Genomic DNA, 14,015 nt, shown 5'->3' on the forward strand with positions numbered 1-14,015 from the left:
ATCTCAGTACAAATTGTGGAGCAAAGGAAGCCCTGCCAATCAAGGAGGAAATATCAAAGAGTTTGGGATGGGACAGATTCTAGCCCACATGGAGCCAGCACCTGAGCGATGCAGAGGGAGCAGAACCAGTCACCGGCCGGCACCTCGGTCATCTTGGGCCGGTGGCAGTAGAGGTGGCAGCCACGATCGCAGCTATCGCATAGCAGCAGGTTCTCATCATCATCCCCTTTCCGGCACACTAGGCAAGTCTGAAGGGCAGGGAGAACAAGGAGGGGTGAGGACCAGCACCACATTCAGAGGTCCAAGGCCAAAGTTGAGCTCCGAGAGCTCTCCCTTTTCCCTTGTCCCCAAATTGAGCTCCTTCCCAGCTAGATTCATCCAAGCCACGGCTCTGCTCTAGCCAACCCCTTTGGAACAGAGAGATCTTTCTGCAGATCCCACAGCTGCTTCATCTCCTCCTAGTACAGGCTTCAGCACACATGTGCCTCTAAAGGCCACACAAGGAGGATCAACTCTCTTCTCTGCACCAGGGATTTCACCAGTTACCTATGTTCACTTTGATTTCTTCATTTACGCTTCCTTCTATTTCCTACCCCCAACCCAGTGCTCCTTCCTCACCGCTCTGACAACCGACTTCTCCCAGGCAACAGAACGCTCCAGCTGGTAGATGCACAGAGAAACTTGGGCTGCACTATGGCATCTCTCCAAGGTCTGGCGCCACGTTCGCATCCGCGGTGTGATCTCGTATGAACTGCAGAAGAAAAAAATAGCAATCCATTACGATGGGGGAAGTCAACCCTGCCCAGCAAAGGAAATTCTTCACTTGGAGTCTTTTGGGGCCATTCCAAATGGAAACATACTGTGAGAGATGGCAGGCCTTTGGCGCATCATCTGAAGCTCCAGGATGGAATTGTCAGGGGAATCTATAACTTCTGGCTCAGAGTCTTACTGCTCTAAACCACCTACATCCCTGTTACATTTCGTTCTCATTAACGTCCATCATCGCCTAGCTCATAAGCATGCTAGGTAAACATTAGAAATCTGGTGAACTTTGACATTTATTGTTAAGTTTCAAAGACTTAAGTAGGCCCAAAAGGAAATCTAACAGTAGCCTTAAGTTCAAATCATTCTCATTTCCATCATATACAGCAAAAAGGATATTTATCATACCTCAGGCCTGAAAGAAACAGATTCTTGCCAATAAGATTTCTGACATTTCTTGCTGGGCCTTGTAAAACCGTAAGACTTACTGGTAAATGTCAACATTCACCAGATTTCTCACTTTTGCTGCAATGCACACATTTACCACTTTCTATTGCCTAAAAAGCCTCACGTCAAAACAACCAACAGCAGGAGCTTTTTTCCTTTCATCTTAGTATCTTCTCAATGCAATCAGACCTGTAATTTATCAAGACTCCTGCCCCAACAAAGTCCATATTCTCCCATTTCCACAAGAGGTTTTTTAAATGTTAGTTCCTGTGGGTTTTTACTATTTTACTTTAATGTAAACTGATTTAGGAGTCCCTGGGTTAAAAGGAAAGGTATAAAAAATGCTTTTTATAAATAGTGAGACGACTCTGATTCTCAGAGTTAGGAGTAAGGCCCTGGCAATTCAGTCAACAGTAAAAGAATACACCTACATTTCTGTGGTACCCAGCTCAAGGTTACTGGGGTTACTCAGCAAAGCTTTTTCTACCACCACCTCGTGAGGAGGCCAGAGGGGCTCTCTGAGGTATCTCCGCTCCAAGTTTTGCTCTAGCTCTGTCAGGCGAAGCACAGCTAGGTCTAAAGGGTTGGTGGTTTCACGCTTCATAGCTGGTCCTTCACGCCGGTTTTTTATGGTGATGTCTTCCAGAAGCTCCAGCTGATGCTCACAGTACTGCAAGTCGTTCCGAACAGAATCAGGTTCTGGACTTGTCCAGCCCTGGGGGGGAGGTGGAAAGCAAAAACGTGAGATCAGGGCATGGCAGGAAGAAGAGGGGGTTGTGACACACTCTGGGAACCCCAGATGCATTTGTGAATCTTCTTTCCATGTACCAACCGAAACCAGTTCCTGCAGGTACACAGTTTTCAAGGTTGTGCTACTCCTGTTGCCAATGAAAAATATTTGCACCAAATAATGATGGTGCCTCTGGCACAGATGTGCAAAGGAGCCCCCATGTACCAGAACACTCACAGTCTTAAGATAGCCCATCAAAACGAAGAAGCTTGAATCATCATATGGTGCTGCCAATGTACATGGACCTCTAAAGGTGCCACAACAAAAAAAGAGAAGTCTTTGCTCTCAAATTGATTAGCTTTCTTAAGGCATTACATGCCGTGAACTTTATACCGGTGGTCCATAACTGTTCCCAGTCAGCAAACATAATGTCATGACCGATATCTTGTGCCCATTTAATCATAGCTGATTTAACCGTCTCATCCTGTGTATTCCATTTCAACAGCAAGTTATACATTCTTGACAAATTTTTAGTACTGGGTTCCAAAAGCTCTGTTTCTAATTTTGACCTCTCCACCTGGAAGCCAATTTTCCTGTCCTGTTTAAAAACTTCATTTATCTGATAGTAATGTAGCCAATCTCTTACTTTTGACTTCAATTTCTCATAACTCTGCAATTTCACTTTTCCCTCCTCATGTTCTATAATTTCCCAATATTTTGGCCATTTAGATTCCATGTTAAGTTTTTTCACTTCCTTGGCTTCCATTGGTGACAACCACCTAGGGGTTTTGTTTTCTAACAAATCTTTATACCGGGTCCACACATTATATAGTGCTTTCCTAACAATGTGGTTTTTAAAACCTTGATGGACTTTAACCTTGTCATACCATATATACGCATGCCAGCCGAATCTATTATTGAACCCTTCCAGATCTAAAATGTCTGTAAATGCCTTAAGAGAGAACATTATGAAAATGATATATAGGTGGTACATGACCCCAGTCAAGCTTGCAAAAATTTATCATACGCCCAATAATAAATGTTGGAAATGTAAGGAAACTGAAGGCACCTTTTACCACCTTTGGTGGACGTGCCCAAGGATTAAGGTCTTCTGGGAAATGATTTATAATGAAATGAAGAAGGTGCTTAAATGCACATTTGTGAAGAAACCAGAAGCCTTTCTCCTGGGCATGGTGGGCCAATTGGTATCAAGGAAAGATAGGACGTTTTTTATGTATGCTACAACAGCAGCAAGAGTACTTCTAGCAAAGTACTGGAAGACACAAGAACTACCCACACTGGAAGAATGGCAGACCAAGGTGATTGACTACATGGGACTGGCGGAGATGACCGGCAGAATCCGTGACCAAGGGAGAGAGACGGTGGAAGAAGATTGGAAGAAATTTAAAGTCTATCTCAAGAACTGTTGCAAAATTAATGAATGCTAAAATGTTTTGGGTCAGGTAAAACAGAATTGCGGGGACAAATAATTGGATATGAGAAAAAGGATTCAAAGGGAAAAAAGTGTTATAAGTTGACATTGGGGCTTGCTGGAAAACTTTAAAACAGGGATGCAGAAAGGGGAGGTATGAGGAAGTCGATGAAAGAAGGTTTAAGAAAAAATGTGAAGAAATTATACATGTTTATATGTTTGTTTGTTTTTGTATTGTTTTGTATTGTCTATTATTATGTGTTAAAAAACCAATAAAAATTTTATTAAAAACAAAAAATAAAAAAAACAAAAAAAACAAATTGATTAGCTTTCTGCAGGGCAGTGTAGCTGCAAAGGTGCCAGCTGGGGAGTAATGCCCACATGCAAGAATGGAAATGCCAAGGTAGGATTTTAAGTTGACCTGGGTCATTTCTCTCCTCAGTTTTCCAACTCCAGAAACAAGGAAAGATCTGAATGTATGTTTTAAATTGTTACGGCAGATCTAGAGATTAGCAGGCACCCCCCAGGGTGATCTGTACAACGTGAGGTCATCCCCCGCCCCACCCACAATAATAAGAAGAGTTATCAGGAGGGACTCAGCCTACCCTGGATCATGGTACCTACTCGGATCTGTAGATCAGCCATGAGTACCCGCTGCTCCAGCTCCTCCACCCACTGCAGAACAGACAGGTCTGCCTCAAAGGCCCGCTCAGCCATCGACCACTGGGCCAAGGTTTCCTGAGAGACAGGGTGGGCGGAATCCTCAGGATGGGTCTGGAAGATGGGATCTAGGTGGGAAGACCAGAAGAGTCCATTAGAGGAGTTAGGGATGTGGTAACGTGGCTCCCTGCCTCACTCCAGCCATACAATGAGAAGTTCTTACCATTGGCAGCTCGGGCACACACCTCCCGTAGGTACTCCTTGTGCTTGATAAGGTGCTTGTGCAGGGCTTTCTCGCGGATCCCTCGTGGGTGCAGTACCTGCACCACGGCTTCCAGCTCTTCTGGATCCTGCAGCCACCACCAGCCACTCTGCATCTCTGCAAGGAAGAGAAGAATGGGGAGGGGGAGGTGAACCAGCTCAGAGTCTGGGGCCACTGAATAAGCCACCGTTTCCGCACAGCAGGCCTGTTAGCTCCCAAATGCTGCACTCTGGGTCTTGTGTCAGGTCAGCATGTGCGCAAGGAACTGCACATCAGCTGCTTTCACGGTTCAGGAAGCCTTTAAGTAATGTGGAAGACAACCATATCTAGTGCAGTACTTGAGGGGGTTGTCCTTAAGAACAGATTTTTTAGTCCTCATGGGGAAAACGTGAAACTGCATTGGCAGTTTCTACAAGGTCCTACAAACTGAAGACACTGTGGGGTGACGCTTCCAGGGGTTAGGAGATACCTATGGTCACTCATGGCGGATTCTCAGTCACGTCTTCTTACAAATGGTAAACCATTTCATCTTCCCTCACAATCCTTTTCCAAACCATAGTATCAATAACTTCAGAGTATGCACATAGTACAAATTATACAGAAGAAAAGGAGATGCAGGTTTCCCTCACCTGGAGGTATAGGCTGTGCTGTCAACTGTGTCAAATATTTCTGCTCAATTTGCTTGAAGAGTTTTGTAGGGGGGCGCCCCCGCCGTCTCGGCTGCCCTAGAGGTTCCTGGCCTTTAACGGGGACGTCCTTGGCTCTTGAGGAGCAAGTACTGTGAATCCTGGAGCTGGAATGGAGAGGGGTGGAGGCCAGTTGTGGCAATGCTGGGCTGGCGGTGGAAAGGCCATTCAGCTGTGAAGAGGGAAAGATCAGGATGCATCAGACAAGGCATGAGCTCTAGCAGGGCTTTAAAGTCAATCTTCTAGTGGAGTTGCCATCTGCTCAAGGAGCTGCCTGGCTGTTTTTTCAATCATGCCAACACTTATAGGTTACTATGTGGGCTTGAAAAAACTCAGCTACTACCTTATCTGAAGTCATTTGTTGTCTTATTGCTAGCTATTATATACAAGTGAAAGGCACCAGGGAATGGTGTATATTAGCAGGGTAAGAGGATAACTAGATAGAGGACAATGAGATCAACAAAGGATGTTATAGTTTATCTATACCAAGTTGTGTCCTGAGGCAGGACAATCTTATAACCTAAAGCATCTCTGAGAGATGCCACTTCCACTTTTGCCTTGAAAGCTTCGCAGGAAGAGATCTACCCACTCAACGAGAAAGCTCATTCTAAATGACGTTTCACGGTTAGGAAATCCTTCCTGATGACAACTCTAAATCTACCTCTTGAATTCTAATCTATTACTTTTTGTCCGATTCTCTATGAACAGTAGTTTCCTGACATTACAGCTTCCTGTCTGATAGTTCCTACCTTGAACAGATAAGAAATGCAAAGCAATTCAGAAATAGCATTACCACCACCAACCCCATGCTCTAGTTGTTACATGGAAACAGACCACTCACAGGGAACTGTCCCCAGGATTCAGGTAAAGGCCCTGCATTCAATTCCTTGTATTAATGCAGGCACCATGTCCTTTGCTCCTCCACTGACCCAGGCAAGATCAGAATTGGAGCTTGCATTTCCTGGTAATGAAAGGTCTCTAGATGACACTCACCTGCCGGGTCGAGGCCTTTGACTGGTCCCTGGTCGGGGGCTTGCAGGTATGGGGGGCAGCTTTTATAGAGGGTTGTTCAACGGAGGTAGTAATTGGAGAGTCATTACAGGGCGCCCGGGGCAGCAGATTGAACCAGGCAACCTGTGTTTCTGTGGCACTTTCATCCTCTGCGGCAGAGTCTGGCAGCTCATCTGGGGGTAACGGGTCCCCTTTGCCAGGGCTGCTGTCTGGGGTAAGCACAGAACTGTTGAGCAGCGAGGATGCCTGCTGTGTCTGGCTGAGCCAGGACAGGAAGGCTGACTGGCTGAGGTCATGCTGGGATTGGCCCATGGGCACACAATCCTCCAAAAATCCATTGACAGACATGGGGGCGGGCTCTGGCAACTTGGGCTCCGACGACTCAGGCAGCAGCATATTGTCCCTCCACGGCCGGCTCCATGACCAAGAAGTTGTGCCATTTACGTAATCAGTAACCGGTGGAGTCTCAGTGGTCTCTTGTTTGATGGGCAATGCCTCAGGTTCTTCCTCCTTCAGGGCCTCTTCCTTCTCTGGCACGTTCTTGGATGTCTCAGGGGAAGCTGCAACAAAAATGGTATCTCCCTAGGTTTCGCCACAAGATGGTGCTAAAAACTTATCTCAAAATACGAAGTCAGGGGTGGATGCGGGGAGAACCTGTGGCCCTCCAGATGCTCTTCCATCAGCTCCAAGCAGCATGGCTGATGGTTAGAGATGATGGGAGTTGGGAGGGTCCAACGTCACCTAAAGGGCCACCGCTTCCTCATCTCTGTATGGAGTGAAGGAGGCAAGCACAGGTACAGCAGATCTTTTTGCTTTTGGAAATTATCTTCCCTGCCTCCACCCCGACTGCAAGGTAAACACTGATTCAAATCACTTGCGGATGTGTGTGCAGCTTTCTTGTGTGGGTAGAACAATGAGAGAAAAAGCTAGCGCACGAAAGATCAAGCATCAGCTTTTCAACAAAGGAGTCATTGGCCAAATGTTATATACAGCTGAAGTCTAAAGTGCGATTTGGTTTGCAGATATAATGCCCTACTAAATTACTCCACTCATCCAAATATATCCCACGCTGCCTCTGCACCCTCAGCAAACTTCAGTCAAATTGGCATTTCAATTTAAAAAGTGATATGTGGCCCACAGATTTAAAAACAGACATACAACCCTCCTGGCTCCACTTCCCACTTCTACTCTGCTCTTCTTGCCCCAAATTCTGAGCTGTCCCATGGCTCTTTCTAATTAGCCCATTAATTCTGATCTATTTTGCCAGCTGCAACAATCCTCATGGCCCCAAGTTCTGAGGAGGGAGCCACCCCACAAAAAAACACGGAACACCACAAAAAAACACGGAACACCACAAGAAACATGGGTTCTTCCTCGTCAGACCGGGATCTACAGTGCCATCTCTTGCTTTATAATAAAAAAGCAAACCGATAAATAAAAATAAAATACAGTGGTGCCTCGCAAGACGAAATTAATTCGTTCCGCAAGTTTTTTCTTCTTGCAAGTTTTTCGTCTTGCGAAGCACGGTTTCCCATAGGAATGCATTGAAAATCAATTAATGCGTTCCTATGGAGACCGCCTTCAGACCAGGTCCGGGGACAGACTTTTCTCCCCACCGCCAGCCTTCAGAACAGCCTTCTGAAGGCTGGCGGTGGGAAGAAAAGCCCTTCTCCCGCCGCCAGCCTTCAGAAGAGTTCCCCCAGGGCCTTCTCCTCTGTTCCCGGACCTCCCACCGCAAGCCTTCAGGACAGGTCCGGGAACAGAGGAGAAGGCGCGCTGCGCTTCCCCGCTGTCCCCGGAGATTTCCCTATGGGCTTTCGTCTTGCGAAGCAAGCCCATAGGGAAATTCGTCTTGCGAAGCCGCTAAAAAATCGGAAAACCCTTTCGTCTTGCGGGTTTTTCGTTTAGCGAGGCATTCGTCTTGCGGGGCACCACTGTAACTAATAGGGCAAGGCACGTATTAACAAAAACCACAATTTGTACAATAAAACAGGAACTATAAAATCGCATATCAATAAACTGTAAAATAAACTAATAGGCAGACCCCAAACTCAGTAATGCCACCAGTACATTCTAAATGCCTGCATGAAGAGTCAGGTTGTTATTGAGCGCTGAAAAGAAGCCGCCATTGGTGCCTCCTGGGCCTCTGGGCGAAGGGAGAGAATTCCAAGGCTCTCTCCAACATCCTCACATAATGTATAGCTCCCAAGGAGCCCCTCCCCGCAGGAGAACTTAAATGTTCAGTCAGGACGATATAGGAACAGGAGTTCCTCAACTATCATGGCCCCAAGTGGTTTAGCCTTTGTACATCTTAGGCTCTACATACCTGCTGAAACCTCACAACCTTCTACGAAGACCCCACCTAGGTGAGGCAGCACCCAATACCGACGTCGATATCGATCCTGCCCCAGGGATGAAGCCCGTAGCAGCTGTGAAGCATGGAGCAACTTCTTGCGGAAGAACATCTGGCGCTGCAGCAAGGAGGAGACCAGTAAGAGCACCATGTGTTATAAAGTGCCTGTGCAAAGCTCTGTTTACCACAGCAAAGAGTAATACACCTCCCTGATTATTCTACTGACAATCCCCAATATACACTTTAAAGTCTAGCTGCTACTACAGCTCCTTCCATTCTGTACTTATCTTTTCAAATACAAGCATTTACCTTGGAAAGCTTTTCAATTTGTCTCTCCAGCTCAGGCACACTGGAAACCGGAGTGTCATGCTGGGAAAGAAAGAAGATAACTTAGAGCCAAACCCTCGTGTTTCCCAGAAAATCTAGGCTGAATTGCTTTGGATACATTAAAAAAGATGCTAGAAAGAAGAAAGTGGGAAGTGATGAGCGGAAGGGAGGATCCAACTGCTGCAACTTATGAAGTTGCAAAATCCACTAAGAGACGGGGGGGGGAGCCCTCTTATTCTACAAAAGGCAACACAGAGAATATAGACTCACTTCTTAAGACTCTTGCATCTTGCTAAAAGAACTGGTCGTTCTGACAAGCTTAGATCTGCCTCAACGTCCATGGCCGAACATGATTTTTACCAAGGGTCACACTACTTTGAAGTTATTAGAAAGCAGAGGCAATTTAAATCTGTTCTAAAATATTAACTTTTATATGTTTTCAAGGATGGTTGTGAATTTCTCTTGATTTTATTGTTTTACCTTTTTGCGAACCACTTTGAGGTTTTTTTACAATCAAGCGGTGTATAAATTTTATGAAATAAAATAAAATTTGTTGGTCCAATAGAGGTTATTGCTCAAACTGTCCTGCATCTCATGCCATATGACCAACACTGCTCCCTCCAGACCTGAACTTTGCTATTAGAACAGATATTCAGGGACACTACATACGCCCTTCTCAGTTTACTCGGTCAGACCTTCACCTACCTCATTGTCTTTCCGTGTCCTGCATGCTCTGCTTCTCTCCTCCTCCATTTCCATGTCCTCGTTCTCTTCATTGATGCGTGAGCTCCGCCGCCACCGCCCTTCCTCCAAGCCTGTGATTTCTGACTCAGGGCGCCCTGTCTTCTTGGCTAGAGCAATCTTTAACCTACAGTGCAACAACAAGGCACCAGTAATGGAGAGAAAAGGGACACAGCAAGGGACTCTGGGATTGAGACTCAGGGCAAGTGTTATCCAGCTACTGCGCCTGCATGAGCTGATGCACAACTTCTAGCCATCTGGAATTATTTCCTTAGGTGACCCACATAGCAAAGGGAGGAGAATTATCCTCTGATAAATCCAAGAAGGTGGAAAATAAAGCAATCAGTAATCACTTTGGCTCCTATAGTCACAGTAAGATTCCACACCACCAGAGGCTACTTGACTTAAATACATATAAGAGTGAAATGACCTCAGCCCTCTTCATCAAAGTGCCCCTCCCACACCCACTGAGCTTTTTCAGGTTACACTGGGTCAAAACTAAATCCAAGGATATGTACCTGCGCAGCTTTCCTTCAATGATCCATTTATTTCTCCTGTGGTTAGACATGTTCTCTAGGGTCTTGTCAATTTCACTGCAAGAGTTAAACAAAAAATTAGAAAGAGAAGTGGGGTGGGGTTCAACTGCAGAGAATTGGAAAATATTCCCTTTTTATCAATATATGCACAATGCTCATTCAAGATCCATTACCCACCCCACTACACATACACAGTCCAGTCTACAAGAGAATCTGTCAGCGGAAGAGTAAGGTAGCCACTCATTTCTTTAAGGCAGACATGCAAAGCTTATGTAGGGACATTTGGACGTCCAATACTATTCTAATCTGTTCCCAGTGGTATCTTCCCAGAAAACAATTTGTTCTCTGTTCAGCACGTTTTCTACACAAAGCTCGGGTGCAATCTGGGTGGCCACATGCTAAAGTGCACAAAACCATTTATCTATTTATTTAACAGCATTTTTACCCCAACGTTCAGTCAAAAAATGCTCCCAGTGCAGCTTGCATAAAATCAACAATGAACAAGATAGTCCCTCCTTACAGCCATGCAACCTTACTGTGGTCACTAAGCATCTAAGATATGCTGAACCATCTAGCTCCTCTGCTTGCTTTCCTCTCTCAGCTCAAGAGAGGAAGATAGTATCATGGGGGAGGATGCCTCCCCATCCATATCTACGTATTATGAGCTCAGACTGTCACATACATATGGCCATGAGAGACACAACTCAGCAACTTGCCTGAGCTATCACCACTTACTTGATGATAAGGGCACTGCTGTTAAGTTCATTGACAAGGAAGGCCAGCACAGCAGCCTTTTTGTCAGGGGCTAGTGCCTGGAAGGGTTTAGTGCGCAAGCAGTCACATAGGTTCTCATCTGCCCCATAGGCTATGAGGAAGCAGCGAAGGATCTCAGACACAGTGTCACGGTTCAGGCTTATCTCAGAGAGTTTCTCGCCGAGGATCTTCAGCGACTGGCAGAAGAAAGGAGAGGACAATAATCAAGATGTGTCTGCCATGCCAACAGGAACATCCTGCACAGCATTCAAGACTCTTTCAGAAAACTACCACCACCTGTAGGAGAAAACTACTACCACCAAGCCAAACCTCACTAGGGAGTGATCTGTTCATGACAACTGGGTAATAATTAGCCACCTCCACCACCTTAATGTCAACTCTAAACTGTTCTTTTTTAAAAAAAATAATAGAACAAGAGTATGGCTGGCAATATGTGTTGGGTCCATAATGTATTGAGACTGCCCCATGGTTAGAACAATGGTTCTAAGCGAAACAGGCAAATGTGCTAATACGTCCAATTTGCAGGTTTCAGATTTCACACAATTTCTCTTTTCTTGGCGCAGAATTTTGATTAAGCTGCCTCCCTCGACCCTTTAAAGTACAAGTTTACATAGGGCTAGATAGAATTGATGGCAATAAGTAGAACAGATGCAAATAGATCACTGGGGAGGAAAAGAGCCATGAAGATCTCACACCATGGTCAATGAAGCCTCCCTCCAAGCTCCCTCTCATAAAAATATTTAGCAGATAATTCCATGCAACTTTTAAGTTCTCCCTGAAACCTTGAATGCTAGAAGCATTCTTTTTTAAAAATAAAATAAAATGAAAAATTCTGTTCTCAGGAACCTGCACTGCAAGCCATAGTCTGCCACTAGCAGCAGGCTTGCAGCTATAGCAAGCCAGGATCCCTGACAATGATGCTTCTTCCTGTCCTCCATTGACAGCAATCTAGTCTACATCCTACTCACAAAGTAGATACAGGAAAAAACCACAATAGTCAGGCCTGCATGTATACCACAATTCCACGGGAGAACAGGAAACTTGCATAATGTGGCATTGGGTGCAGCTTCCTGAAGAGTCTCAGCTTTCATTTCAATTAAAAATATACAATGTTTTTCTAGCTTTCTGAGCTTTTCGTTTGCATAAAAGTGTGTAGGCAATGCCTACTAACATCTCAGAAGAAAGAGGGCTTGTTGAAACAGATTCTCGGGTGTTTGGGGCAGAGTTTCAGTGCTTTGCACAGTTTGCTGCCCTTCCTCATAGTGAACTCAGAATATGCAAAAATAAGAGAAATTGTGCAAATGTATTCAATTTTCCTTGGTGTAAAATTGGGAAGTTGTCTAAACTATGTCTCTCTCTCTCTCATACACACACACACACACACACACACACACACAGCTCTGATTATACCATTAGAATATTCGGCATGCACCAGACTACAAACCCATTCCGTTTTCACACCAGTACTTCAGTCCATATGATTTCTTATATTCAAACATGCAGATTGATGTGACCCAGAACACGCATACATGGGCCTACCTGGCAGAAGGGAGGGAGGCCAGGATCATACAGTGCAGCCTTCACCAGCTTCACCAGGAGGTCTAACACTTCACCCAAACTATCGCCTACATTGAAGAGCCCCTCTTGCAGCGTACTCAGACTGGGGACCTCCCTGGCTACATCAAAGCCCAGCACCTTGCCATAGTTGTGTAGGAATTCCACAATGGCTAAGCAGTCTGAGAAAGCATGGCTGGGCAAAACCAATCCAGGGATGCGAGAAAATTCTGGAAGAGGCTGGGAAAGACAAAATATCAGTACAGAGAACATCAGTACAGACTTGTGATCTAGCAGAATAGCTAGCCCTGCTCATACTGCAACTCAGCCACACGAAAGGCTGATAATATACAATGTCTAACAAGGTAGAAAATCAGAGAACATTTTCCCAGTGTGGAAAGCCTGCCAGCCCTCCAAAGCCAGGTGCCCAGATTTCCCTGTCTCAAACTATATTAAATTCCACCAGATCAAGTCCATTCAGCAACATGAATAGATACAGAGAAGAACTCAAATGCCACAGAAAAATACTTTAGTGTCTCAGTGAGATAGAACTGAATAGTTCAGACAATCTTAGCCTTTTGGTGGAAGAACTAAATGAGCAACCCAGTAAATATATGGCAGAACACTAAATCAGACGCTAAAGTCTTATAATTGGTCATAGGTGACAGAACAATGTTGTGAGACAATCAAGTGTCTCAGCTGAGCAAATATAGGGAAGTACTGAAGGTTCACATATTTAGACAAAAATGCATTGTTTGTTTAGTATTGGTACAATTAAGGAATCTGGTGCAGAAAACTGGCATCCTGAGATGTTAATGTCTGAGCCAGAGTCGCCACCTCAGTTTCAGTGCCAGATATTTTGTGGTAAACCCAGAAGACCCCCTAAGCTGATGCTACACAACAAAATAGTGTTGCTTGGGCGGGAGTGTCTTGGTAACGGATGAGGACTTTCATGTTACAATAAACACACAGCTGCTACAGGTTTGAAAATTTCCCCTTCATAATATTTGGAACAGCATGGTATAGGCATGGTGCACTGTTCTATGCTGCATTATTTGCTACTGTTAGCATGCAGCACAGAAACACAACATACTGTGACTTCATAACACTGGCAAGCTCCTCTAGATATTAAGAGGTGAAGGTAGGAATTAAACGTTCAACTGCTATTTTTAATAGTGGCTCCGCTTTTACGTATCATGTAATTCTAGCCAAAGCTGTACAGGATAGTTAATAGTCTGGCAGACGTTTAGAAGATAAGGAGATGCCTAGGGCTTCCTTCATCAGCTGGCAGAGCTTCAACTACCTACACAGCTTTCTCTACCCACTTTTGCCCATGACTCTTCTTCCCCATCTCTACCCTTAATGCCAATCCATCCCATCTTTCCAAACCATACTGCAACCAACCAACCTCCGGACCCCCCAATCTCTTGCAATGTCAACAAAAATAAATAATTTTATAAAGGACCTACCCACGTGAGGCTGCCACAAAAATCCCTGCACAAGCATTATGCAATAGATCATTACCCAGCAAGATCATTATTCAATCAGATCATTATGTCCCCATCTCTCTCCCCTCTTTTCCCCCAATGCCTATGACAATAGTATCTCATACCGAAAATAAACAAAACTGTGAAAAAGACACTGTGAATTGAAAGCGGAGACGCTATATGTTCTTTTCCATGCTTATTTGTTCGTTTTACAATACAATTTTTAAAAAAATAAAAACTGATTTAAATAAAT

General features: G+C 44.8%; 1 protein-coding gene across 10 annotated transcripts in view; it reads right to left on the reverse strand.

The window, feature by feature from the left end:
• The window catches only part of BAZ2A (bromodomain adjacent to zinc finger domain 2A), a 66,337-nt gene that overhangs the window by 7,317 nt on the left and 45,005 nt on the right, over window positions 1-14,015 (reverse strand). For 7 of the 10 annotated variants that reach the window (XM_083599160.1, XM_083599165.1, XM_083599156.1 and 4 more), the window contains 13 exons: window positions 12,261-12,515; window positions 10,683-10,897; window positions 9,930-10,004; window positions 9,376-9,538; window positions 8,653-8,712; window positions 8,317-8,461; window positions 5,973-6,550; window positions 4,923-5,151; window positions 4,255-4,410; window positions 3,996-4,159; window positions 1,641-1,924; window positions 619-751; window positions 102-248 (listed from right to left, as the gene is read on the reverse strand). In XM_083599160.1, the coding sequence (XP_083455286.1) occupies window positions 102-248; window positions 619-751; window positions 1,641-1,924; window positions 3,996-4,159; window positions 4,255-4,410; window positions 4,923-5,151; window positions 5,973-6,550; window positions 8,317-8,461; window positions 8,653-8,712; window positions 9,376-9,538; window positions 9,930-10,004; window positions 10,683-10,897; window positions 12,261-12,515 (2,604 nt within the window). The remainder of the gene's footprint in view (window positions 1-101; window positions 249-618; window positions 752-1,640; window positions 1,925-3,995; window positions 4,160-4,254; window positions 4,411-4,922; window positions 5,152-5,972; window positions 6,551-8,316; window positions 8,462-8,652; window positions 8,713-9,375; window positions 9,539-9,929; window positions 10,005-10,682; window positions 10,898-12,260; window positions 12,516-14,015) is intronic. The other 3 variants (XM_083599163.1, XM_083599158.1, XM_083599157.1) reach the window with 1 other exon arrangement.

This window comes from Podarcis filfolensis (assembly GCF_964270895.1).
Source record: "Podarcis filfolensis genome assembly, chromosome: 2".
NCBI classification, from domain to species: domain Eukaryota; kingdom Metazoa; phylum Chordata; class Lepidosauria; order Squamata; family Lacertidae; genus Podarcis; species Podarcis filfolensis.